Source organism: Ciconia boyciana, chromosome 5 (assembly GCF_034638445.1).
Source record: "Ciconia boyciana chromosome 5, ASM3463844v1, whole genome shotgun sequence".
NCBI lineage: Eukaryota > Metazoa > Chordata > Aves > Ciconiiformes > Ciconiidae > Ciconia > Ciconia boyciana.
Window position 1 is genome coordinate 83415477 of NC_132938.1, and position 24431 is coordinate 83439907.

At 42.1% G+C, this 24431-nt stretch overlaps 1 protein-coding gene across 1 annotated transcript; it reads right to left on the minus strand.

Annotated features, from left to right (window-relative positions):
• Positions 1–139: 139 nt before the first annotated feature.
• SDAD1 (SDA1 domain containing 1) lies at positions 140–18135 on the minus strand. Its single transcript, XM_072863435.1, has 22 exons — positions 17949–18135; positions 17680–17784; positions 17165–17263; positions 16884–16994; positions 16048–16119; positions 15855–15955; positions 14391–14448; positions 13414–13488; positions 12511–12612; positions 11954–12023; positions 11085–11188; positions 10290–10347; positions 9676–9734; positions 9197–9273; positions 7946–8043; positions 7437–7513; positions 6908–7040; positions 5302–5399; positions 4622–4815; positions 4025–4109; positions 3457–3618; positions 140–1096 (listed from the first exon to the last, which is right to left on the minus strand). Exons 1-22 carry the CDS (start codon positions 18036–18038, stop codon positions 1046–1048), a joined length of 2079 nt encoding a protein of 692 aa, XP_072719536.1. The 5' UTR covers positions 18039–18135; the 3' UTR covers positions 140–1045.
• Positions 18136–24431: the final 6296 nt, after the last annotated feature.

Genomic DNA, 24431 nt, shown 5'->3' on the forward strand with positions numbered 1-24431 from the left:
CCAGCTAATTGCTATCCCTCCCAAGTAGCACTCCCTGCCCCTTCCTTCAGCAGGAGCATTGACTTTGAATGTAACATTCAAAGTTGTAGAAAGTTTCTACTTTTTTCTTCTCCCCTATCTCCCTGAAGCCTCTGTAAGCTTTTTTCTTTAGGAAGCAAGATGTGACAACAAAGCAAACAAACAATACACCCACAAGACAAGTAAGAGGAATTCAAATGAATACAATTGTGTATTCAACATGACAAACATACTTAAGCTGAGTTAATTCCCATGTGGGATATAAGCATTAACTTGGTTTCCTAAGAGGAAAGGAAAAATACCCCACCAAATGCTTTTCCATTATAATCTGCATGTGGCACCTGTTTCTGCCCCACAAGGAAATCCATTTCAAACAATTTGACAAAGGGTGGTATAACTCCCTCCCTCAAGTTTCCATTAAAACAGCTGGCTGGGGAAGGTACAAAGAACCCATTAATGGTCCCAGCAGAGGTCAAGGCTGAAGCAAGAGTTCAACCTCTGATGTAAAAAATCCACAGATACATGTTATTCTCACGTATACTTTAAAAATCAGACACCAGCAAGTCCCACCACAAGATGCACTGATATAGGCAAATAAGATTCCTTAGTTCTCCTGCCTGTGATGCTACCTATTTCAATGGCAACATGATAACTATCTCCCTCTTCCTTCCAATTTCCTATTCATTAATTGCTTCAAGTAAAATATTTTTATAAGGTTGTATATGTTTTAATACTTACACATACAAAACCAGCTGTAAGTAAATTATATTCAATAAAAGATAATTGCCTTCTTCCCTAGAATGCTTTAAAAAAAAAATCCTGCAAGGATTAAGGCCTCTTCCATCTGTCCTATAGATGCAATATCCAACAGCTTGGAGGTGTTCTTTGTAATTCTGAACAGAACAGAGATAAATCCATAAGGCATTTCAGTCCCTTTTTTCCTTTGGGGTGGTGGTGGGTGTAAAATAAGCCTTTCTAGCGCTATTTCTTCAAGGGTGATTAAGTACTTCGCTCCGTTACTGTTCTGTTATTTCAGCAGCCGTCTTCTCTTTTTCAGAAGTGCATCTCGAAGAGCCAGCTAAATATGAAACAAGAGTGGAATATTCAGGTAAGGAGAATATTAAGTGAGGAGACAACACCACTATCACATCAACAACCCTCTTCAATTTCTTCAAACTCAGAGAAAAACACTAATAGCTTATCAGCTAAAACTGTGAGCAGTAACTGGCAAATGCTAACAACTACTGTGGCAGAAATGCTGTGGTTATTTAGCTAAACTCGATAGTACAGTTAAAGAAAGAGTTGGGCTTCAGAAAAAAAAAGTTTCAGTACATCATTAGCAGTTCCTATATAATGAAAAAGGTTAGAGTAACAAACTGTTCTTCCACTGACTCATATTCAACTCTAAGACATCAAGAAAAAACATCAGTCCAGCTGAGAGGTAAGGAGGATTAAATGGCATTTTTTGAAAGATTATTACAAAACTTCTTTCTAAGGGGGGAAGGAGGGATGCTAGAATGTGTTCAAGTGCCATATCGCTCTAAAGAGACTTTGTTGTGTATTTCAGACATGTTTTAGTCAGTAAAGGGATTTAGCTCTGGACTATAGACAACAGTTCATTTTATTCTACCACCAAAGAGGGCAGCAGAACACAGTATCCTACAACTGCAGTACTTCAACCCTCTTTTAACAAGTATTTCCATATCATGGTCAAGAGAACTGATGCTGTGGCCTAACTTTAGTGAAAAAAAGTATGAAAAAATTCTTTTCTCTGTTTAGCTGTTACGTTTAAACTCGAAACATTAATCGGGAGTAAGGACTGAAACCATTCAAGATTGCTTTTTAGAATTAAGTGAGACAAGTGTAGCAATTATTGTAAATAGCAGTTTCCTACAAGTGCCTGGATTGTTCATTTGCGACGTTTTTGGTGTGTTTTGAGAGCTGGGTTAATGTGGTCAGCCTTAGTTGGGGTGAAGCAGAATGACAGCAAATAAAAAGACTAGAGAGGATATTAGTCCAAGTCTTCCTGTTTAACAGAAACACTTAAGACATGTTCTCTCTAGTGAGTCTACAGTTTCAGTCTTGCTGCTCTTAAGGCAAGAAATTGCAGACGAATATACATTATCCTAACGATATGATCCTGGAAACAACTCACAAAGGAGGGTTTGTAAAAGAAGCATCTGAATGCACTCTAGCACAAGACAGAACCTAGCAAGAAAACACAAACATTAACACCACACAGAAACAAGAGCCCTGCATAATTGGATTATTCCAGAAGTTTTTCTTGGAACATGTTCAAAGAAGTTTAATTTTGTAACACCCTGTAAAACCCTAAGACTGGCCACCTGCCAGGTTAGATAAAAGGATTTTAAGGCAGATTTTTTGTTGTTAGCACAGACTTACCCTGCCAAGGTGAAACACAGCAAGGCAAGGCAATATGCCTACAGCAATCCTCTGGCGACAGCTGCCACAGTTCAGGCATTATCCCCAGCAGAGGTGCCTCACAGGAGCAGGGGGGCTCCCTGTCCACACTCCATTCTTGCCAGCTCATCTAACCCCAGACACCAGGGGGAGCTCTGTGGGCTCCCTGCCCAATGCCTTCAGGAGCAAAGTCATTCCCCAAAGTTTCTGCCTTGCCTTTTAGATATCCCTTCAGCTACCCGGGGCACAGCTGCCTGCAGGAACACGCAGTAACTGGACTGCCACATACATATTTGTAGAATGTACATCCTTTCACAAGGGCTGTCTTGAATCCTCTATCAGCCCTGTGGGCAGGCATACAGCTGAGGAAGCAGCAGAGGGCAGGGGCTTCACCACTGAGAGCAGCATATTGTGAAACTACTGTAGCAGGCTAAACTCAAGCCATTTATTTTTTTCTAAACAGTTTCAAATAGGTAATAAATAGCATTTATGTCTGTGCTTTAAGTACATTTGTGACAAGCTATTAGGTGACCTCAGGGCCAGGACAGACAAGTCCATAATATGACAGTAACAGGAGCAAGGTCAAAGAAAGTATATGGGGAGTTAAGAAAGACGCTAAAATCTTGTCCTGAAAAACAACTCCTCCATATCAAGGAGACATTTCTTCTATCATAGGATTATAGTCAGGGTTCTAATATGATCATCTTTAATTTATATCAAGGAAAACAAACCACATTATCATTGCCTACCTAACTTACACATGGCTTTGCAACAGGGCTTGGCCCTTGATGCATATTGAAGAGACGAGACTGACAAAAACACTCTTCACCAGCGCAATCTCTGATATACCTCCTCTGGGGTAGGATTCAAGGGAAGCCACCTAGCCCACAGTCCTTTCCAGCAATTAAACCATCAAAGTAAACAGCAACGACTTAAGGCACAGGCTAGACAGCACTTCACCTGCATTATAACTTTACTGCTCAGACCACCCCACCTATTTTCAACATTAATTATTACCTGTTTTTCCCTGAAAGAACGCTTATTTTTTGTCCGGACACTATGGCTGTATCTCATCATCATGAAGTTCTTGTGCTTTTTCTTTTCTTTGTTGGAAGAGCTGGCAAAAGGGTTAATTCTTGTTTTCTTTTTCACAAATTCTTTTCTGTCTGTTTTTCCAGCCTAGAATAGACAACATAATATAATAACAGGGAGTCACTTTCCTTTCCCTACAGTTAACATCAGCTGCTAAGGTGACAGGTTCTATGGCAGTAACAATAAATCCAGGTTCAGTATGACTTTCTGTGTACATTATATGCATTCTTCCATGCTGGCTCTATTAAGTCACAGGGAAAATCAGGTGTGTGTCTTTATATTTTCATTGTCACCTGTGACCAGCGAGAAGCTGTTTATCTGTTAGAGCCCAAATGCAACAGCAATAAACTATACAAAACATTTCTCAAAATGCAGGTGGCAGCTGAGCACCTGTGTCTCAGAGGCAACCCCATCACCTCCTCCTTCTGCAGGAGACAAAAACACCAACCCAAATCTAGAATAACAGAGAACATCAAATAGCCAAGTTCCTCACCATTGCAGTTGCCAATCTGGTCTCCTTGTCCGATTTAGGCTTCTTATGCAGATGTTCAATATCTCTGAGTGAGAGCAGCTCTCCCCTACACACAAAAAACCAACAAAAGGCCATCACACACAAAACTTCATCTGGCAAGAAAAACCAAACGCCCTCCAGACCTTTTGTCTCTCACCAATCTCTTACGCCATTGTCTTCCTACAAACTTCCACACAAGCACTTCTTGTTTCTCTCAGGCTAATCCTCATGCTTCTGACAACCCTTACACAAGTCTCTCATTACAGTTTTTCAAGTCCTGCTTTAACCACAAAGTTTAGTAAACTCTGGAGATATAACCATGCAACTGCTGCTACAAAAAACATGCCTATTGGTCTGAACAAGCAAAACGGTTCCATAGCTCCCATCGGCCCCTCGTGTCTTTTCTCCCAGGTAGAAACAAATCCCCTGGGCCAGGAGCCCTTCTAAGCTGTGTGGCTGTTTGCTACCTGTCACCAGGGGATACCGACCAACAGCAGAGCTCTGTGCTCTTCTGCAATTAAAAGCTGTATCACCAGGTTGTAGGGAAGAGAAAGCACTCATCGATACTTCATATCCTACCTGCCCTCCTCCTCTTCATCATCTATTTCGATATTTTTCCTCTTGGCAGCTTTGCCAGGTGCAGAATTAAATTCTTTGGAGAGCTGGGCAAGGCGTATTTTGTGGAAGTCTTCTTGGGTTAGCAGCCTGCTTGTACTGACTGCTGCAGCTTTGGCTTTTCGTTCCTCTATGGGCATGCTTTTCACCTTCTCTGCCTTTTGAAAGAAGTGCAAAAGAAGAATCATCCGGAGCTTTGCGAACTATTTCTGTGCCTTAATCCATGACCCTTGCCTCCAAAATACCTATGGAGGGGCAGTATTGTTGGGAAACACTGTAACAAGCTGTGAGGATTCTTCATAGTGTTAGAGTCAACATGTATTATTAGAAGAAGGAAGCACTTCTACTCCTTCATATTTCAGAGTGAATAAAAGCACTCATCATGTAAATGTCATAGCTTTGAAGGAAGTTAGCCCTGGGACAGAATTCCCCCATCTCTCCCCCAACACCCTAAGAACATGCATACTTCAGCACAGGTGCTAAACAGTACTTCAACCTCACTGATTCTGGTCAAGTTACTCCGCAGCCCGTAACTAACTGTATAGTTAGTCATAAGCAGCTACATTAAGGCACAGAGCAACACAATCTGGTCTGCTATTAACAAGACTTATTTGCATTTGGGGTAGAAGACACTTAGAACTCACTACTTCTTGCTGCTCCTCATCTGAGGAGTGAGGCACATCGATCCATTCTCCATCTTCATTATCTTCTTCCTCACTCAGACTAGCGCTTTCCCATCCATCTGCTCAAGGGAAGAAGTGCACCGTGTTGTTAATACAGATTCAGTTTAATGCTTGAGTTTGAAATAATTTCAGATTGGGTCGCAAGCTCTCACCACCTTTGATTACTTATCGGCTAACTGCATTTATGCCCAAGGACATGCTTCCCAGACAAGCAAGCTGTAGGGTCCCAGCGTTAGAACTACATAGACAGTACAAAGACATAAGGTATTTCACACATCTGATTGTTATTTGTTAATCATTTTTAGAAGACCAGCAGCTCCCACGCTTTCCCACTGGCAAGTTCAGCTACCAAATTCCATCTGGCTTGCAACTGATTCAGAGCTGTGCAACAAACCTCAGCTTTGATTTCTTAGCGCACCCACATCACATGCACATTCCATTATGGACACCAATTTTTATAGTGATAACTGCATATGGCAATGTGAGATCTTGGAAAAACACACACACACCCCCCTACAACAGAGTGCTTAAAACAACTGCTGTATTCTGTCATTACTGCGAGCTGCCATCGCCTCAATACATTTATTATGAGCTTTCAACAAACCTGGAACAGCGGTGATCAGAGCCTTTACAGGAAATGCATTTACCTGCACCTCATTCACTGAAAACCAAGCCAACCACAGAAAATACTCAAAGCAGCTTGCAACAAGTCAGCGTCGCGGCAAGCTGTACCATAATGCTACGCTTGGCAAAGCTTAACTCTCATCTGAAGTTAAAGATCCTCAAAAAAAGCACATTTGGGACAGTCACTGAAGAAACAGTTTACAGATGCTAATCCTTATTACACTGTTCCCCGCTCCCTGCCATCTAAAATGAGGAGGGAAGCAATGCAATTTATAGCTAAGTTACTTTCTATAGCATATGCACTGCTGCTCTTCACTGTTGTTCAAACTGACTGACGTGCTAAAGTTATCAGCTTCAGAAACCAAAGCAAAGATTGTTATACTAATTGCTGCATTCAGATGTGTAAGAAACATGACATAACAGCATGTTTATTTCACCAATACACCTCCACTGCAATACCTCCAATACCCTCAGGCTTGATTTGCCAAACTGTTCTGGCTTGATTTTCAAGTCCCTCATCTTTTTTTTCCTGATTCAGGCAGGGATTCCAGGTTGTGTGGAACATTTGCACAGGAAGTGAACTCAAGAAGCCAAATACCATTTCAAAGTACTATTTCAGTGTTTTATGATACGCAACAAAAACTTTTCTTTAGGAAGAGCTGAACACGTGAAGTTTCATAGCTGTACAATGTTCATTCCTCTGCTTTTCCATCCCTCAGTGTCTCTCAAAGCAACACACAGTAAAAGGGTAAAAAGTCACTGGGTAAATTGCACTTACTCAAGGATAGTATCAGTGCTTCTTAATGGACAAATAGAGACACGTGCAAGCCATGCAGCATGAGACAACAGCAAATGAAAGGCACGAACACCAAGTTTTATGTCCAAATAAAATCTTAGCGACAATGATGCTCACAATAGAAGTGGTAAAGAAAAAAAGGCCAACCTTCCTCTTGGTCTCCTCCCTTTTCCTTTTGATTCTCAACATCCAGTACTTCCGCTCCTGGAATATAATCTTTGGCATCCAGTTCTCCATATTCATGAATCCTGGCTTCCAACGAGGCCTCAGTAGGCTTACCCTGTAAGTTAACAAAATACATGTTAAGCAGGCTGCTATTTTAATGCCCACAAATCCATGAAAAAAATTGAGGGAGAGGAGCGTGTGGGTAGAAAAGATAAATTCTGCCTGATGAATTAAGAAAAGATCTTGAATCACTAAAAAGTTGAACGAACTCTAGGAAAATAGTCAAGCTTCTGCAGCACTATCCTTCTGTCAATGAGTTTGATAAATATGAACTAAGGAAATCTTGAAATAAGAGCACACCGCATCAAAAGGCAGCAAGAGCACAGGCAGAGGAAAAAAGCAGGCATGATTCCACCTCATTCTCAAGGGGCTGAGACCAGTTCTCATCATCATTTTTGAGCACGTGTGCCTATGTTTATGGTGAATGCAACACACATAAAACAACACTTACCCTGAATTTCTTCTGCAGCATCTCTGGATTCAGGGAACGGAAAAGGTGTATCAGAGTTCTTGCAGACATCATCACATCTACCCAGAAAAGAAAAAAAAAAACCAAGAGTCAAAGAATAAGTACAGAAAAGCAGAACTCTGAGCAAACTGAAAGCCCATTCAGATATTCAGTATTTACAGCCTGTTCATGCTTTTTCTGAAGTTTTCAGAAACTCCCTCCGATTTCTCCAATGCAGGATCCAGCTCTTCCTTAGGGCTAAATCTTAGCAAGCAGTTTCCCTTCTTCAGTTTTGTCAATTAGCTCCCCTGCCCTAACTACCCTTGACTGTTTTGTCTCCTGTGTATATACACTCAAACTGCAGAGAAATGGAACAGACACACTGGAAATTACACCTCTCAGCCCGCATAAAAAACAATTAGGACATCACTATTATGAAGGCTATAACAACGGAGGACCAGATGATACAGGACAAAAAAGATTTGAAAGCCACATCCATGTAATACACTTACTTTTATTTTTATGAGTCTTGTACTGAACAAGGTCTCGGAGCAGATCTTCAGTCATGGCTAACGGACATCTCGCAGTGATTTCTTTTATCGCATTGATTCTAAAAAATCAGAAGTGAATTATTTTCTGAACACGTAGATGAGAGAGACTGCCACTGGCCCAGTAATAGACTGAATTATCTGGAACTTGGAAGAACCTTATACAGCGTTTATACAACGTTTAGTGTAACAGAGGAGAACATCACAAGGAGCTCTCTGTGCCATGGTTCTCCAAAACCCTCCGTCTTTGGCCCATACTCTACTCTCCAGCTATTTTGTCTTATCCTAGGCCTCACGATTCTGCAACTGAAGTCTGGGTCCAGGTGACAGGAAAAGCAGTCAAACAATCACCAGGCCAAGAAAAAAAATTAAAAAATTAAAATCAAGAAACAGTTCTGGAGTCGACCATGAGCAGGCTAAGGACAGTACAACAGGAGTCCGCAGGCTCACACAAGTTCCCTTTTAAACCATGTTCATGCACACACTTAGTACGCTAAATACCTGGATTAGAACCATGCCAAGAGGAAAAGGAATAACTCACAAAATGTTCACAATGTGTCTACACACAAGTCTGCTTGAGAGCTTTGTCGTGAGTGAGTCTGCATGAGTGCTTCGAAGCACCCTGTTGAGTGGTTCATCGTCTTCAAGGACAGTTCAGCTCTCTCCTACATTTACTGATTTTTCACTACTCCACTTACACCAGAGCTTTCACAATACCTCACTTGATTAGTCAAATAAAGTACATTACAGTTTCGCTAACAGCAACATTTAAATTTGTTGTCAGTAGTGAAATTTCATCCACAAAACATCAAAGTTAAGAGTCCTGAACTATGATGCTAGCCACTCACTGAGTGCATACAAATATATTAATTCACATACAAGAGGTCTGCCCTCAAAGCAGAAATAACAATATCCAAGAAGGAAGATAAATACAAGACCAAACCACAAAGAAAAAAAACCAAAAACCTGCACCATCATGAAATCCAGAAAAGTCAAGTCACAGCACTAAGCACAGAAACCCATCATTCTGTAGAATTTAAAACACTGCCAACAAATGTAAGGGAAGTTTATGCTGAGATACTGTCCTAACTTGTTTTCATTCTAGCAGGTTCTTGAAAGCATAGTACAAATGACAGCAGTAAGCTGCAGGTGGTTTAAAAAAAAATTTTTCCACATCGAGAGAGTTTTACAGTTTTTGTAAGATTCTGTACCCACCCTACGGTCATGACCTCCCCAGAATTCTTGTCAGTGACGAAGTTGTTGGCAATGGTCATTAACACTGACTGGATAATCTGAAAATAAGAAAAAAGGTTAAATAAACTTAATGCATATTTAATAAAATTGTGAACATTATTACATATTATTAACTAACAGACACCAGAGCCCTTTTCACAGAAAGATAGAGCTCAGGACTTGTCACTATAGCATGCAAATATTTTCTAGACAGAAATTCCATTACAGAAATGAAGACATCAGACACAGGTGGTTTTTCTCCCTTTATACAAAACAATCCCTTCTCCCTTTATACAAACCAATCCCTTGGAACTTGCAGAAGTAGCCAAAATTACCATAAGCTCTTCAAGACAAAGGGTCTGACCAGATTCCCTTTTCCCCCTCCCCACAAATGCACCCAGTTTTATTTCCATGCTGGCCTGCTGTCCATTTTTAACATCAAAGATAGGTGAAGTACTGACCTCGGGTGGTACTAGCTGATGTGAAGCTTGTGCAGCAAACAGAAGAATCTTTGTCACTTCTGGAAGAACAGAAAAGTGGGAAGATGTCAAAGTATATTGCTGCAGCTTAGTCTGGCCAATAAACACATCCACCAAAAGAGCTAACTCAACAAGCAGCTCAGTCTTAAGTCTCAAAACCATTTCAGTCTCAAGTTATTTGGGACAACAATTTCTCCTCTCCCACCAAGCATTAGGAACTCATCTGGTCTCCACCCCAGCAGCAATGCAGGCCCTTAATAGCCAGCTAAGACAAAAAGAAATGCTCTAGCAGCAAAAGGCAGTCATGCTTTGCAAGGATCTAGGGACTCACTAGATTCACTTTATTCCATTGCTGGAGTTTCTCAAATGCTCAGGTACGGAGCATTAATTGCACACAGCTTCCATAAAAGTCCACAGCGCTTTGCACTTCGGGCAGTCAGGGCCTTTTACTTCCTTCATCCACGCTCTCTGGACTACTCCTATTTCCTTCTGCCTACTAAGCTGCTGGTACCTATTCATTTACAGCACCACTTCTAAGAACTGACTGTACATGTGCCATGATGGACCAGCAGTGTTATCTACGAGTAGCTACTCACCTCTCTGATGGGGCTGTAAGAATCTCTGAACAAAGGGGTAGAAATTAAAAAGAAAAAGCTGCAAAGAAAGAAGTTGTAACAGATTAGTTTCTTGTCTTTTAACTTGAGATCACCTTCATGGGCTGATACACTGTAAATCTATCAGCAATTCTATACAGCTTCCTCTCCAAATGCCTTGGATCTTACTGCATGACATATTCTCCTGTCTTGAGCTTGACATATGTGGAGATGAGGAAGTGACTTGTACAAAGGAAAGAAAAAGCTCAATCCCAAGCTCTGTGAAATCCAGAGTGGTTCTTGTTAGACTGCACAGAATTCCAGTTAGGGCACTCTGCTGCACCATCCTACAACGTGCCACTTCCCTTGGCCTCGGGGATGCAATCTTCTCTCCCAAAACAGAAAGAGACTCCAGTAATTTTGGTCACACTTTGGCTGTACCTCAGACAGTGCTGTTCATGAGCAATTGCTGGACTCCTTTGAAAAGCTTTTCTCCTTTGAAGAACCTCCCAGGAGCACGCAGGTCTTGAATAAGACATGTTCTCCTCTATTTGTTAGGGACAGCTCAGCTATTCCAGACCAACAGCTCTCTCTAGCCCAGCTCACTTACTACCACACAAGTCTACGCCACTGCGCCATTCCATGAGGCCCACTGGCAACTACCCTGACCACACATCTGCACTTTTCCATGCACAGCAAAATTAAACCTCATTTTCCAGAGGCACAAAGCCAGAGCTTGCCACCACCCCAAGCAGGCTGCCTACCATCAGACCGTTATAAAATTCTCAGAGCATGTACCTCGTGTATTCCAACTAGCCTAGATATTAGGTCCATGAGCATCATCTTCACTTCAAATCGTTCCTTACAGTTCTCCAGCTGCTTCAGCAGTTTCTCTGCAAAGTCTAGAAGAAGCAATAATAGATTTGAGATAGAGTTAAAGAGCACAATGCAGAACTCAGCTGGGATTAGGTTAAAAAAGGCAGTCAGTTTGGTTTGGGTTTTTTAAGCCCCAATGCCCTTGCACAAAATAAATTATAAGGTGGCCAGAGCACTTTTCCCAATGGGTTCTTTTCCTTCTCAAGTACCTAGAAGGTCTAAAGCTGTGCACAGGTTCAGAAGAGAGGAAAACTAGCAGAAGTTCCACAACATCACAAGCACAGGGTCAGTATTTAAAGCTAGATTATTTTTTTTTAAGATACATTTCAGGTTCACGTGAAAAACAAAATCCCCAGAGGTTCACTAGATCAGACCAAGACCTAGTCGAGTGATATTAGACAAACATCAGACTAGTAACAGAAATACATTTTTGAAGGGGGTAAGCCAAAGAAGCTATAGTAGGTAAACTACGCCCTGCTCACACAAATTATGGCCTTCACACAAACAAGAAAGAGGTAGAGAGCCACGTCCTCATCTGTTGCAACCTGAAGCAGATGATGTAATATTGCTCCTTCCTTGTCTGACTATCCACAAGTGTTCCACTACGACAAGCACAACATGTCACTTTTTTGAAGTGCTATGAAACTCTAAGATCAAGCACATTACACCTATCACATTGTCACATTTGTATCTGCTTGTCACTTTCATTACCTTGCAGAGTTGTGTCTAAGCTTCAGCATCTGGGATTAACACATAACTTGAAAAAAAGACAAAATACAATGTGTGCTTACCTTGGGGATCATGAATCAAGTGAATAGCAGAAAAGTTGAACACCTCTGGCTTGCTCTTCTTCTTCTGTTTCTGCATGGCAAAAAGAGTAAAAGAGACATTTTTTTCTTTCCATGAAAAAGCTGCAAGTGCTTCAGTTTCAGGCTGCTGCAGTTGAAAGCTGCCATTTACCATTCTTCTCTTCAAAAAGAGGTGCTTTAATAAGTAAACTATCACTCTTTTCAACTGCATAGGGTTTTCCGCCACCTGACCTAAGAGGCAAACAGGAGCTGCATTAAAAAGTTGCTTATCAAGACACCACATACTTTAAAGTTGGGGACCACACAAAGGGCACCCAGAGCAGAACTAATCCACAACTTAAGACTCGGTAAGTCTGTTTAAAAACAGCTCTCTTCCAGGCAAACACGGCATATGCCTGGCCAATGGATGCTAGAACACTTGTGGACCTTTACCTACAAGAGATGACAAAAGGTAGCTAAGATGACAGGGGCAACAACAAGATTGCTGCACTTGAAGGATTAAGCTAAAATGCTGGCAAGTCAGACACCACTCTCCTCACCTTGAGAACCTTCATTGCTTTTTCCAGCTTCTTCTTGCGCTTGGTCGTTTTCTTGTTAGTCGCATACCGCATCATCAGATCTCTGGCTGTGGGACCATCATCCTTGAGGAAGAAAGCAAGGAAAACAAGACTCTGGTGACATCAGGCTTCAAATGGGAATCAGAGAAACAAAAAGTATCGATATTTTTCAGGATCATGTACTATATTTGAAAACTCTCCCTCTTCCTAAATTTCATCATACGGAAATACTAGCATTTCAAATCCCAATTCCATAAAACTAGCCACCTACCGATATGCAAGAGGGGCCACGAACACTCAACAGCACATCAACACAGTAGTTTTTACAGCTGGTTAATTAGAGAATATTGTTCAGTCCAGACAAATAACGATATCCTGTATTAGGAGGTTCTGGACTGAAATCCTGTTAGGTTACCAGCCTTCTCAAGATAACTGAATTATGTTCGTTTGTACCTAAGTGGGAAGCGGAGCACAAAAGGGAAACTGAAGGCAAAACAGACAGCTAAAAAATTAAACCAGCTTCCAATACACCAGGTGAAAGCCTCTTCCCACAACTCTACATGACACAACTAGCAATTCATGTCCTCACAAACCAGACTGACCAGCCCCTGCTTAGGCCTTCCAAGTTAATTGCTTCCTTCGCAAGGAGAGGAAAGCATAGCAGCTCTTAGCATTAGTCTTTAGACACACAGCAAAGGCATCCTGCTGTCAGCTGGGGCCAGCTGTCAAAAACACCGGACTTTTTTGTGAAGCATAGAACATTTGGACGAAAGAAGATGGAAAGTAACACAGAGGCAGACAGATTGGCGGAGCCAGGGCCACTAGGATGACAGACCTATTAGAGTTTGAAGAACGGAGAGGAGAAGATTTAATCACAACACCCACCTCAGATTCTGAGTCACTGTCTTGTTTCTCGTCTTCATCTCTCCCAAGAAAGAACTTCAAACTAGCAACTAATACCTGAAAAGCAAAGTAAGTTTATGTAGGACAGGACAAACTGACTAGAGCATTTAGAAAAGCCCTATATCCACATCTTAGGTTATGCAAAGACCCTCCCAATTTTTATAGGCGTGGATATGAACACTAAGCAAAACAAATCACAGACTGAAAGCCACAGGGTTTTACAGACACACCATTCTCAACAGTCAGAGGCACACAGAGGGTCAAAAAGCAGCTGGGCTTCCACAACACCTGGAGCAAGTTTAGAGATGCAAATTCTCTTCCTATCATTCTGCAAAGCAATTTCTATCTAATTGCTCCATGCCAACATTATCAGGAACTCCTGCACAGCTGATACCTGAGACAGTGCTCAGAACTCCAAACTTTCATTAGTTTATATGGGTTCGTTGGTGGGGTTTTTTTGTTAGCTTTGGTTGGGTGGGTTTTATTGAATGGAACAGCTTTTGGACCTTCCCAGTGGAAGAACTTGTCTCAAACCATAATACAAGTTTTGAAAACCTCAGGCAGTGCAGAACTGACACAGATGACAAAAGGCCTAAGGTTCACTCAAGCCCCAGACAGGACAGCAGCTCTCTTCACATTTAACAAATGAAAGCCTTGCGGTGCTGATTATAAGGAGGCCATATTCTGGCAGTCTCTTCTGAGCAGCAGTGGAAAGTGCACGTACCCTCCCCACACCAGCCTGCACTTGTTTTAAGACAAGCTTCCAATTCTGCTGTTCTGTGCATAACAACCAAATGCCGCCTCCTCCCACAACACAAGCAGCATTTTGAAAATAAAAGAAGCAGAAGACAAATAGTCAAAGCTTGTTAGCAATTACAGTACCGAAATAAAAAGTTGCATCCCCAGGAAAAGTGTAGCTTAGGTAACATCCAGTTTCATCAAGTGATTTCTGTTCTCACCTTTGTCACTTTGGAAAAGCAGGCAGTTGTGATGACATTTACTGTTTTGGCATCATTCCTGGAATAAAGCAAAATACTACCTTTTACTTTAAGTTTGGCAATTTCAAGTCAGTCTCATGAAATGTGACTCCTAATAATCAGGAAGCTTAAATAGAGTCTCTCAATGCTCCAAGTAGATTTGCAAACAAAGCTGTTAAGCTTCTGTCATTCTCTGTCATTCTTCTAAACATAGCAGTAGCTTCATCTAAATAAACGGACACTTGCGTTCCATCTAGTTCACGCTGTGACTGAAGGGACAGAAAGAAGAACCTCCAGTAAAATAACTGAAGACAGATTACCACTTTTTCCACTGATAAAAAGAAAATAAACACCCTGCCAGGTTAAAAAAAAAAATCAAATCAGTGCAGAAGTCTAACTTTTATTAGAAAATCAACTGTGTAGTTGAGATAAACTATGCTCTAAAAATAAAGATTTAAAAGAAAAAGCTGCAGGAATTCATTTGATTTTATACCAAGTCTCACGTACGTACAAGCCTACTTAGGAAAGTCGCACAAGTCTTTACCTTTCAGCAACACTATTTTTCAGCAGTCCCTGTTTTCTCTCCCTTGTAATAACCTATTCTAATCTATTTTGGAGATAGGTAAGCAGCAAACACACCACTCACCAGTGGTACCACTTGTTGCATTTGTATCTCTCTATACAGTTCATTTCTGTGCTAGAACCAAGAAGAGCAAAGGAGTTACAAACTGAACGGCTTAAAAGTCTTTAACGTGATTTTAGATTCAAGAAGCAAGCGGGAGTGAACAGACTACCATCTTCTCACGCAATTTACTGCTGAGTAACACTGCTCTGGCATTTTGTAATGCAACAGAAGAATTCAGCAACATATTAGGTACGAGATAACAACTGACAGCACTCTGTGTGCTTTACTCCTTTCAATACTTACCTAGGCAAGAATTTTTCAGGCCGCTACCTACTAAAATTAGGAGCTATATTACAGCTTCACAAAAAAACCCCAAAACTCAAAGCACCCATTAGATCAGTCTTCTAGAATGAGCTTACAGACTTAAGAGAACAAGGAAAAAAAACCCAAAACTCCTCTTTCCACTGTACGCAACAAGCTATATGCCAATATTACCAGCTTTTCCATGCAAAAAAAGCGCAAAAAAGCAAGCTGCACACAGCTTCTGTTTCAAATGCAATACATACAATTCACATACCATTTTCAACTAAAACGTCAAAGACTCAACCTAAGTAACTCTGAGACTTTCTGAGACTTCATGCAAGACAGTATTTCTTCCCAGCTAAATTACATTCCACAAAATACAGCCCCACTGGAACACAAAGATAAATATATTTAAGTCACAGCCCCCCAGCGTTACGTTTTGCACTATCTGCCACAAGCGATGTCAGGGCAGCTGCCCCATGATAAACAGGGAATCAACATGAGCCTGCCAGACATACCAAATATTCCTTCTGTAAAGTTCAATCATCACATCCAGAGATATCTTCGCAGCAGTGGGATTGCTGTCTCTCAACATAGTATACATGAAGTTCTGCAGCATCTGAGAAAAAAGTTTGGAAACATTTATTATTAGAAGTCTTTCAGAGTATCAAGAGGTTAAATGGAAGTATATCTGAAAGCTAAAATACTTACTGTGTTGACTTTATTGTTTTTGTGTTTAGCATTGACATTCTTGATGTCCGACACAATGTGAGTGTACAAAGTCTGTAAATGGAGAGATCATAGGGTGTAACCTACACAAGTCATGCCAGGACAATGCAGATACATCGCTATTCCCCCAAAGCCTCCAAGTACTGAAACGAGAGCGCAAACTGATCACCACTGCAAATATTATTTTCCCTTTTAAGTTACAGTTGGAAAAACAACAAGAAGTTATCCTGTGAAGTGTCACGTATGGTTATTTTTTATGTATTTGAAAAGCATACTTCATTTGCAGTGCAGTGAGGCAGGAAAATGAACAGCATGAAGTATGGCTTAAAAAAATCCCACCCTGTTTCATTCTGGCACATCCTGATGGCCAGTTTAGTAATTCTGGTGGCAGAAAGCAAGTTTTTTCACTTTTATGGCAGAAAACCTGAAATACGGCTTTAACTAGCAGCTGTTTTGGTTTTGGTTCTTTTACTCAGAAGCTCTCACAAAGAATTCAGCAAGGCCTGCTCCGACAGCAACGTGTTTATGATTTTCATCTGCAGACACATCCAAGCTGCTCAATTCCAAATGCAGGACAGGCCTACAGCCCGCAACAGCACGGTAAAGATGTTTACGGCAGCACGCTTCGTTCCTAATCAAACATATAGATTGAGTCTCGCCTCTGGCACTGTCGACTGCTGAAAAAGCAGAGCTATTTTAAACTTTCTTATTTTGTTACCAAGGAAAGGAGAACGGTTGCCTGCCAGCGCTGCATGACTTCTGGCAAGTTGGTCAAAACCCAGTGGAAATCAGGACTGGTTTGTGTCAGCACGGCTTACTTTTCGTAGCAGCTTATCATGACACCGCAACAGTTGAAAGAAGAGCTCCAGCAAACTCGTCGGATTTATTAGATTCTTGTTTCTCAACAAGATCAAGGCCTTACAGAACGTCTGCAAGAAAGAACCGGGGAATCAGAACCAAAATTTCATAATCCCTCCCCCCCTTCCATCTTTATTTAAAAAATTAAAAAGCAAACCGAGAGCACTCATCTCACACGTTAAAGGTGTATTTTAACCACAGGATGCGGTCTGCCCAAAATGCCTTTCGGTGTGGGTCTTACCATGCGCAGGTCTGCATCCAGGACCGTGTGGTGGTAGGAGAGCAGCTCCTTCAGCTGCTGGGGAAAGCTGGCCATGTGTTCTGGGTAGCAGTGGGCAACCTGGGTAGAGACAGACCCAGCTGAGATCTGTTAGCAAAAACCTCGGGTCCCCTCATAACCCTGGGAAGGTGTGAGATATTGTAAGCAACCAATAAAAGGATAATAGTTTCTATAGTAACAATGTAACATGCACAATGAAGAGTTATGATCAATGCCCAGGATGGTGCAATTAAAAACACCCTTTTAAAAAATTGTACCAAACGCTCAAAAGGAAAACCCGTGTTCCTGGACACGTACAATACTGCTGCAGAAACCCCGGTCAACGCGCGGCGTTACGGCAACTCCGTCAGGGCCGCAGCGGCAAAACTCGGCGAACACCATCTGCCATAACCGTGACGCTCGGAGCAAGGACGTCGTGGCCGGTGAAGGGCTGAAGGCCAGCGCCGAAGTCACCCTTCCGCAGGGCAGAGGCTTACCTGTGCCAGGAACATCACCAGTTCCGCCAGCTCCTTGCTGGGCTTGTCCGGCTGGAAGGTGAAAATCTCCACATGGGACTGGTAGTGGTGGTACTGCTGCAGGAACTGAGCACACGGGAGGGGGGCGGCGGCTCAGCGGGACAGGCGACACCTGCCCGCCCAGGCCCACAGCCCACCTCCGCCTCCCCGAGCGCCCCCGCCCCGCCTGCTGCCGCCCCGGCCGGGCACCCCTGCTCGGGGAACCCGGGCCGGGCCGCTCGGCTTCCTACCTCTTCGGTGTAGGAGGTCGGATCCCGCTTGATGAGGTTCTGCAGCTGGGGCAGGTTGCTGGGCAGCTTGTTTCCCTGGCGGCCCGACATGGCGGACCCAAGCCGGACCCGGCACCACCGCACCCGCCCCGCCGAACCACCGCCTCCCCGGCCCGCGACACGTGAGCTACCGGCTGAGCGCCGCCATCTTGGCCCGCCCCCCTCGCCGACAGGCGCCGCCAAGGGACAAACTTTTGCGAGAGGCACGTCCTGCCCAGCGCCTCCCCTGGGGTGTGCTGGCACCCGCTCCCTTACCGCTGTCACAAGGGGAAGCGGCCAGAACAGGGGCTGCTTGCTGGCATCTGTTCGCTCTGACTGAGAAAGGCTTTGGGCAACCCTGTCAAAGTTACACACAATACGAGTCAAATTTATTGAACGCAGCTTCTTCACACTTTCCTGATTGAGTTCTCCCCCTTACTTGCATCATATCATTCCAGCACACTGACCCTGCACTTGCCCTGGCTGGATCACATATCCTCATTTGGTGGCAAAAATCAGCTTTTAAACATGAAGTGCTGCCAGCAGTGCAGCAACACTGCTGAGGAATTGGATCCGGCCCTCAACAGTTTTGTCACTCAGGACAGGTACCACAAACACACATTATTGACAAGCTGCCAAGACCTAAGCATGCAAGGCAAAGAACACCACCAGCACTGGTTCCCCGATCCAGCACTTCAAAAGAGTGCACTGTTTTGACTCACACAGCCACGAGCAGCACGCACGAGGACCATGAAGCATGGTCTATCCACTGCACCCAGTGCTACATCCAGGGCAATAGGTATGTCCACAGCCTGGGCAGGTTTGTGCTCATACTATGATCTCCAGCTGGAGTGCCCAGGGCTCTTGCAACCCAAAGTAGATCTTTGGGACGTAAAGACAAAGTGAACTCTTCAAGTGCACCCAAGACTAATAAGAAGAGAACTTAAAAAAAACTTGTGTTTATGAAGAAAGCCTTCAGCAGGGCTTTTACCTGCCTAGAATTGCTGCTCAAAAGCATCTTTTCTCTCCTGTTCACTTCATTGTTGCACTAAAATGATCAAACCAAAAAAAAAAAGTCCTGTGGTAGGTATTGGCAGGTCATATTCAGCATATCAATGATTTGATATGGAGCCTTGGGGCTCCAATTCTGTAACAAGTTCCCTGACTAAAGAATAACTATTTAACAACAAAACATGAAGTCCTGTTAATGTTTTATTTGTTCTAACACAGCTAAATCTCAGTAGCTTTCAAAGCCCAGCCTTTGGGGTTTTTTTCCAAAACCAAATACCATGTTCAACACTTCTTGGGCAATTTATGCGGTTGAAGAGGTAATGTCCATACTCACATCATCTCAATATGTTCACAGGTAGTACTGCTGAGAAACAGGCCAATTTTTTATGAAAACTTCAGCTGGACCAAGTTAGAACCTTTCCAGACACAGAGGCACTATCTTCACTGGAAATACAAGTTCCCTCAAAAAAAGAAACCCTAGAGACCTTATCTTGTTCCAGAGAACATAGGTAGTTCAAAAGCATACCTTGCTCCGTATTCATGACTGATGAAGCAAGTGCCCTGCCTTTTCACCAGGTGCCTCGATGCATGCAGGAAATAACATGACAAAATACAATACTTTTTAAATATGTTACAGTTCAACATTATATCTCCTTTGTCAGAGGAACTAGTTTCAAGAAAAAAATCTCACCCAACCATCAGCTCTGCATTGCTGCTTGTTTTTACAGAAGCAATTGCTTCTATTTACACTCACAGACTGGCCAAGCAATCAGGTTATATATGGGGGGGGAACTAATAACAGCCAATGAACAGGGGTGAGGAGGTAAGCACCTCGTTAACCTGATTTCTCACCCTAGGAATTGTTACATGAAACAACAGCAGACCCAGTAGTGAAGTGTTAATTCTTCATTTATGTGTCTTTCTTCAACCAAACTTTACAGCTCTATAAAGCATCATAAGCATAAAAAATACATTAAATTATCTTATCTTGAATTGCACTGTAAGTCACAAGCATGGAGCAGAAAGCAAGAAGAAATGTTTTATTTATGATGGTCGGAATTAAAGTCTGTCTGTAGTATTCTTGAACACCTCCCAGAATCAGGAAAAAAAAAAGGATATGTTTCACAGCACATATTTCTACTCTAAGCTTTTTTCCCCTACTCCATACATATTGGTCTGGGATAATGTCCTACCAGCCAAACAGAGTAGGGACTTGACAGTCTGAGAAGAAATCCTAGTAGACAGCTGACCTCATGGATTCCCTTTTCCTTTTCAATGAAGTTGCTCACTTGTCATTAAAAAAAAAAAGCCAGGCTGAAGTTTCTGAACTTTCACTTTCCATACTGCTTAGGAAGGGACCAATTTACATAGCCTCTGTCAGCCAGCAGAGCTGTGCGGAGGGACTCAGGGAAGAAATTAGCTGGAAGGCAATATTCCAAGTAAATTCCCAAATATTCACTACCAGAGGAAGAAGAGCAAAAAGAAACAAGAACTGTTTAGTCAGCTTTTCTCCTGCAGGTTTGAGTACTTGCTTTCATTTGGTGTTAAAATATACTGAAGATTAAGAATCAAAGTATGTTTAAGTACTAAGCCTGTACACACACAGTCCATGCTCACTGCTAACAATTCACCTATGGTTTAAAACCCCAAGACAGGGTCACACATCCATAAGAGTAGTAGTGCCTTTGTACTTAAGAGAGTGCTCTGTGTATGGTGAGACGAGCCATACTTGGGGAGTGGGCTGCTGGGGGAAGAGATTCAGCCAGCCATTGGGAAGAGTCACTACCTCTTCTTTTGAAGCAATGGCCTAAGAAAACCAGCATGGGGTTGCCGTGAAAGCAGAAAGTATTGCTAGCTCTCTAAAAAGGCTGGCTTTTAAAGGCTTTTCCAGGGATACACTTACTCCACTTTACTGACAGTAGGCTAAACAAAACTCAATGTGTGTCACATGCATGCCAGGAATATGAATAAGATGATGCCTGACACTAGTATTACTCTTCCTACTCCTGAGCAGTGATAAGTTACTCAAGAGAGGGCTTCTTGATTGTGGTAAAGCTTATCACACTTATAATGGAAATGATATTACTGATATAAAATACTTTGCATCAAGCTCCAATAAGCTGCTTAAATACATACCTGTTTCATGGCAATGAACAGTTGTACTGACCATGTCTCAGTCACAGGGGAAGCAGAGGTGCTCTTGCTAACCCCCTTGATAGGGAGGGGCAACTCTCCTCTTATGTGAACCCCCTTGATAGGAAAAACACCGGACAGAGGCCACTAACAGATCAGTGCTGCACAGCCTCCACAACACAATGAGGGATTTAGCTTGTTTCACAAAAGCACCATGAAACTTGCATGCTGGTCTTCCTTCCCATCAGGAGGGGTTAGATCTCATCCACCCTGGTGCAGGAAGTGATGAGGGCATTGACAAACCCAGTTGTACAGGCAGCCTGAAACAATTGGTGAGGTCTATCAAATCTTTTCCTTGAAGACAAAACATCCTTACTTTCCCCATCTTAAGGCTAGACCTGCACAGCAGGAGCTGACAGTAGACGCTTCTGGTAGTTACAGGGGAAGGGTTTGGCAGGAGCATGAAGCCACACACAAGAGATCAGGATGTTTCTCCACATGCAGCATATTCCCTGGGAAAAGATGGGAGGATCTGGGCAAGGGGCTAACACATGGGGCCAGCTCTGATGGACCAGATGCAAGTCAAGTCAGTCCTGGTTTACACAGAGCAAGGATGACTGTTCTTCTGTATGAACAGTGCTCAAACACTGTTAAGGCTCAGGACAGCTGATGAGAGCTACACACCCTGATTAATTTAATCAACACAGAGCAATAGGAAAAAGAGCTAAAAATTTCTTTGTGTTACCACCAAGTGCTGCTCATCCCCCACAGACTTCACCTTTTCCTCTTCCTTTGCCTGACCCATAATACATGGGCAATGACACCCGGCCAGCCTTGCTCTAACGAAGAGAGCAGTCAAATACCTGACACTTGCACTCTTCCTACCTCCCCAGCCATTCACCATCTAGTTGACAGCTGCAGGTTATTTTCCTCAGGCCCTTATGTTGCAGGGTACAGGAGGACAGATCTGGCTTGAGCAGGGCAGGAGGACAGGGTCTAAAGCTCCTTAGAAGTGATACCCCCCCCCCCAATTTTCAGGGAAGTGATTTCACAACACATCTCAAAATGATGAGTGTATAGAAATGGTCAGTATCAGATGTGAAGCCTCAACAAGGACAAAAAAAATTCTAGTTCAGTGTCTTTTATTAGTTTGCCTTTAAAACAAGGCAATAGAAAGATTAGCTCTTAAATTGTATAGCTTATTGTATTTCCTTTAGGTAACTGCTAATTTACACTGTAAACCAAAGATTTACATTATTATTTTATATAGTATACTTATAAATTATTACTAAGTAACTTCTATCCAATAATTAGTCTTATATACAGCCAGATATTGAGTATCAAAATAAAATTAAGGCTTAAACATGGCATTGTTAGGCATCCAAAATTATTAATATTACTTCTCATTTCAAGTGAGCCAAGACTTTCCTCACTAAAAGTCTTCTCATTGTGATGGTAAGAATATCACAGCCAGCTGTAACCACCTAAGCACATATTTGCTAACAGGTTGCCACTGGCAACCTGAAACTACTGGTTCAGGTTAGTTCTGGCTTTCCTGAAACCCTTAAAGCAGTTGGGTTTCTGTGTAGGAAGCACATCCATGCACAGTGCCTGCTGAGACATGCTCCGGCTGTTAGGCACCACTAACGTTGCAGGTACCAGGAGAGTCTTACTACTGAAAATAAAGTACAGCCTCAGCATCTGGTTAGAAAGCTGTGCAGAGCTGCTGGGAAAATACGCGCTCACGTGCTGCTGGCAGGGACGCTGTAGATCCGTAGTCTACATCTCTTCTGGTCACACTCAAATGGTAGTCTAACATCTCTTCCAGTCACTCACTCAAAGTCCTAACGCAAAAAGAAAATACATAACAAATGTAATCCTTTCCTTTCAGTGTCCATTTACAGGAAAATTCACACATTTTCACTTACATCAAGTACACACACTTGCTAGAGCATAGCCTAAGTCTGAAGGGCTGAATCCTGCCACTGGTAGCAATCAATAGCAGCTTGACTAACAAGCTGCCAGCAAGCCTTCCATAAATACCTTCCTTCTCACAGCTGCCTACTGCTACCACATGCAGAGGTCCCTATCTGGCAACATCCAGGACTTAAGGATTAAGGAGCTTAATCCTCTAGAGGATAAGGGACAATAATCTGTTTTCTGTCACCTGCTCTTCTTCCCAAACACTTTGATGGAGCTGATTTCGAAAGGGCCAGTCTAAGCCAGGACAGTAGATTATGCTGTACCTCAACTATGCCAATGAGAGCATAAAGAGTACATCATCCCTTGCATGCTTGCACAGCTACCAAGGAATTGTTTTTTGCCTCAGTTTGAGGCTGAAATGACAGCAAACATAAAAGCAGGACCTGTATGTGGGTTGTTATCAACACACTAGGATAAAAGCAAGCTTTCTACTATCCAGAAAGATACTTTAACATTTCATATAATTATCTTACCATTTATTAATTAGCTTCTTCATTAGTATCTTGATATGCTTAGCTTCTGTTTTTGGGCATCTTCGCTCTATTGAAGACTTCAGCATAGCACCAAAATGAACAGACCAAATAACTCACTTGATCCTGCACTTTCACTGGTAAATCCTCATCTCAGCACCCTTAACTCATATCTCATAATGGATGAAGTTTTTGTAAAAGCAAATTAGAACTACACAGCTGTTCTTTAAACTAATAATCAGAGAAACAGGTAAACTTAAGACTAAACTGCTTTAACACAGAAATAAGTCACTGACTTCATAAAGCATAACGCTGTCAGTAAAGGTGAGGAGCAATCATGTAGTTAGAAGCAACCATGCAAGAAACCATCTTTACTCACATCATCTTAAAACACTCACAGGATAAACTAGTGTTTTATTGTAATGTCTCAGTAGAAACAACATAATAGTTTTTGTTTCTACAAAAGCTAGGGCTCCTGTATAGAGTTAGAGAAACCTGGAATTTTTTTACTTGAAAGCCAATGCATACATTTACCATAACTATAAAGCAGCTTGCTGGAAAAGTCATGTCAACTGCTTTGCATATTAAAGAACATTTATGCTTAAACAACTAACACATAACAGAAAAGTTTTTACAGTGTTTTCAATAAAAAATAACTCTACATGCCCTTTATAAGAATTTTTATTGTTTAAATAAACACAAAAGTTAAATGGCTATAAAATGTAACATTTTATTCCTTTTTGGTTATTTTATAATGATAGAAAACATATAAAACCCATTCCATATACTTACCTTTTAATCAGCATAAAATAAAGCAGGAATTTAAAAAGTCTGTTCATATTGAAACAAAACTAGAAGTTTTCCTACC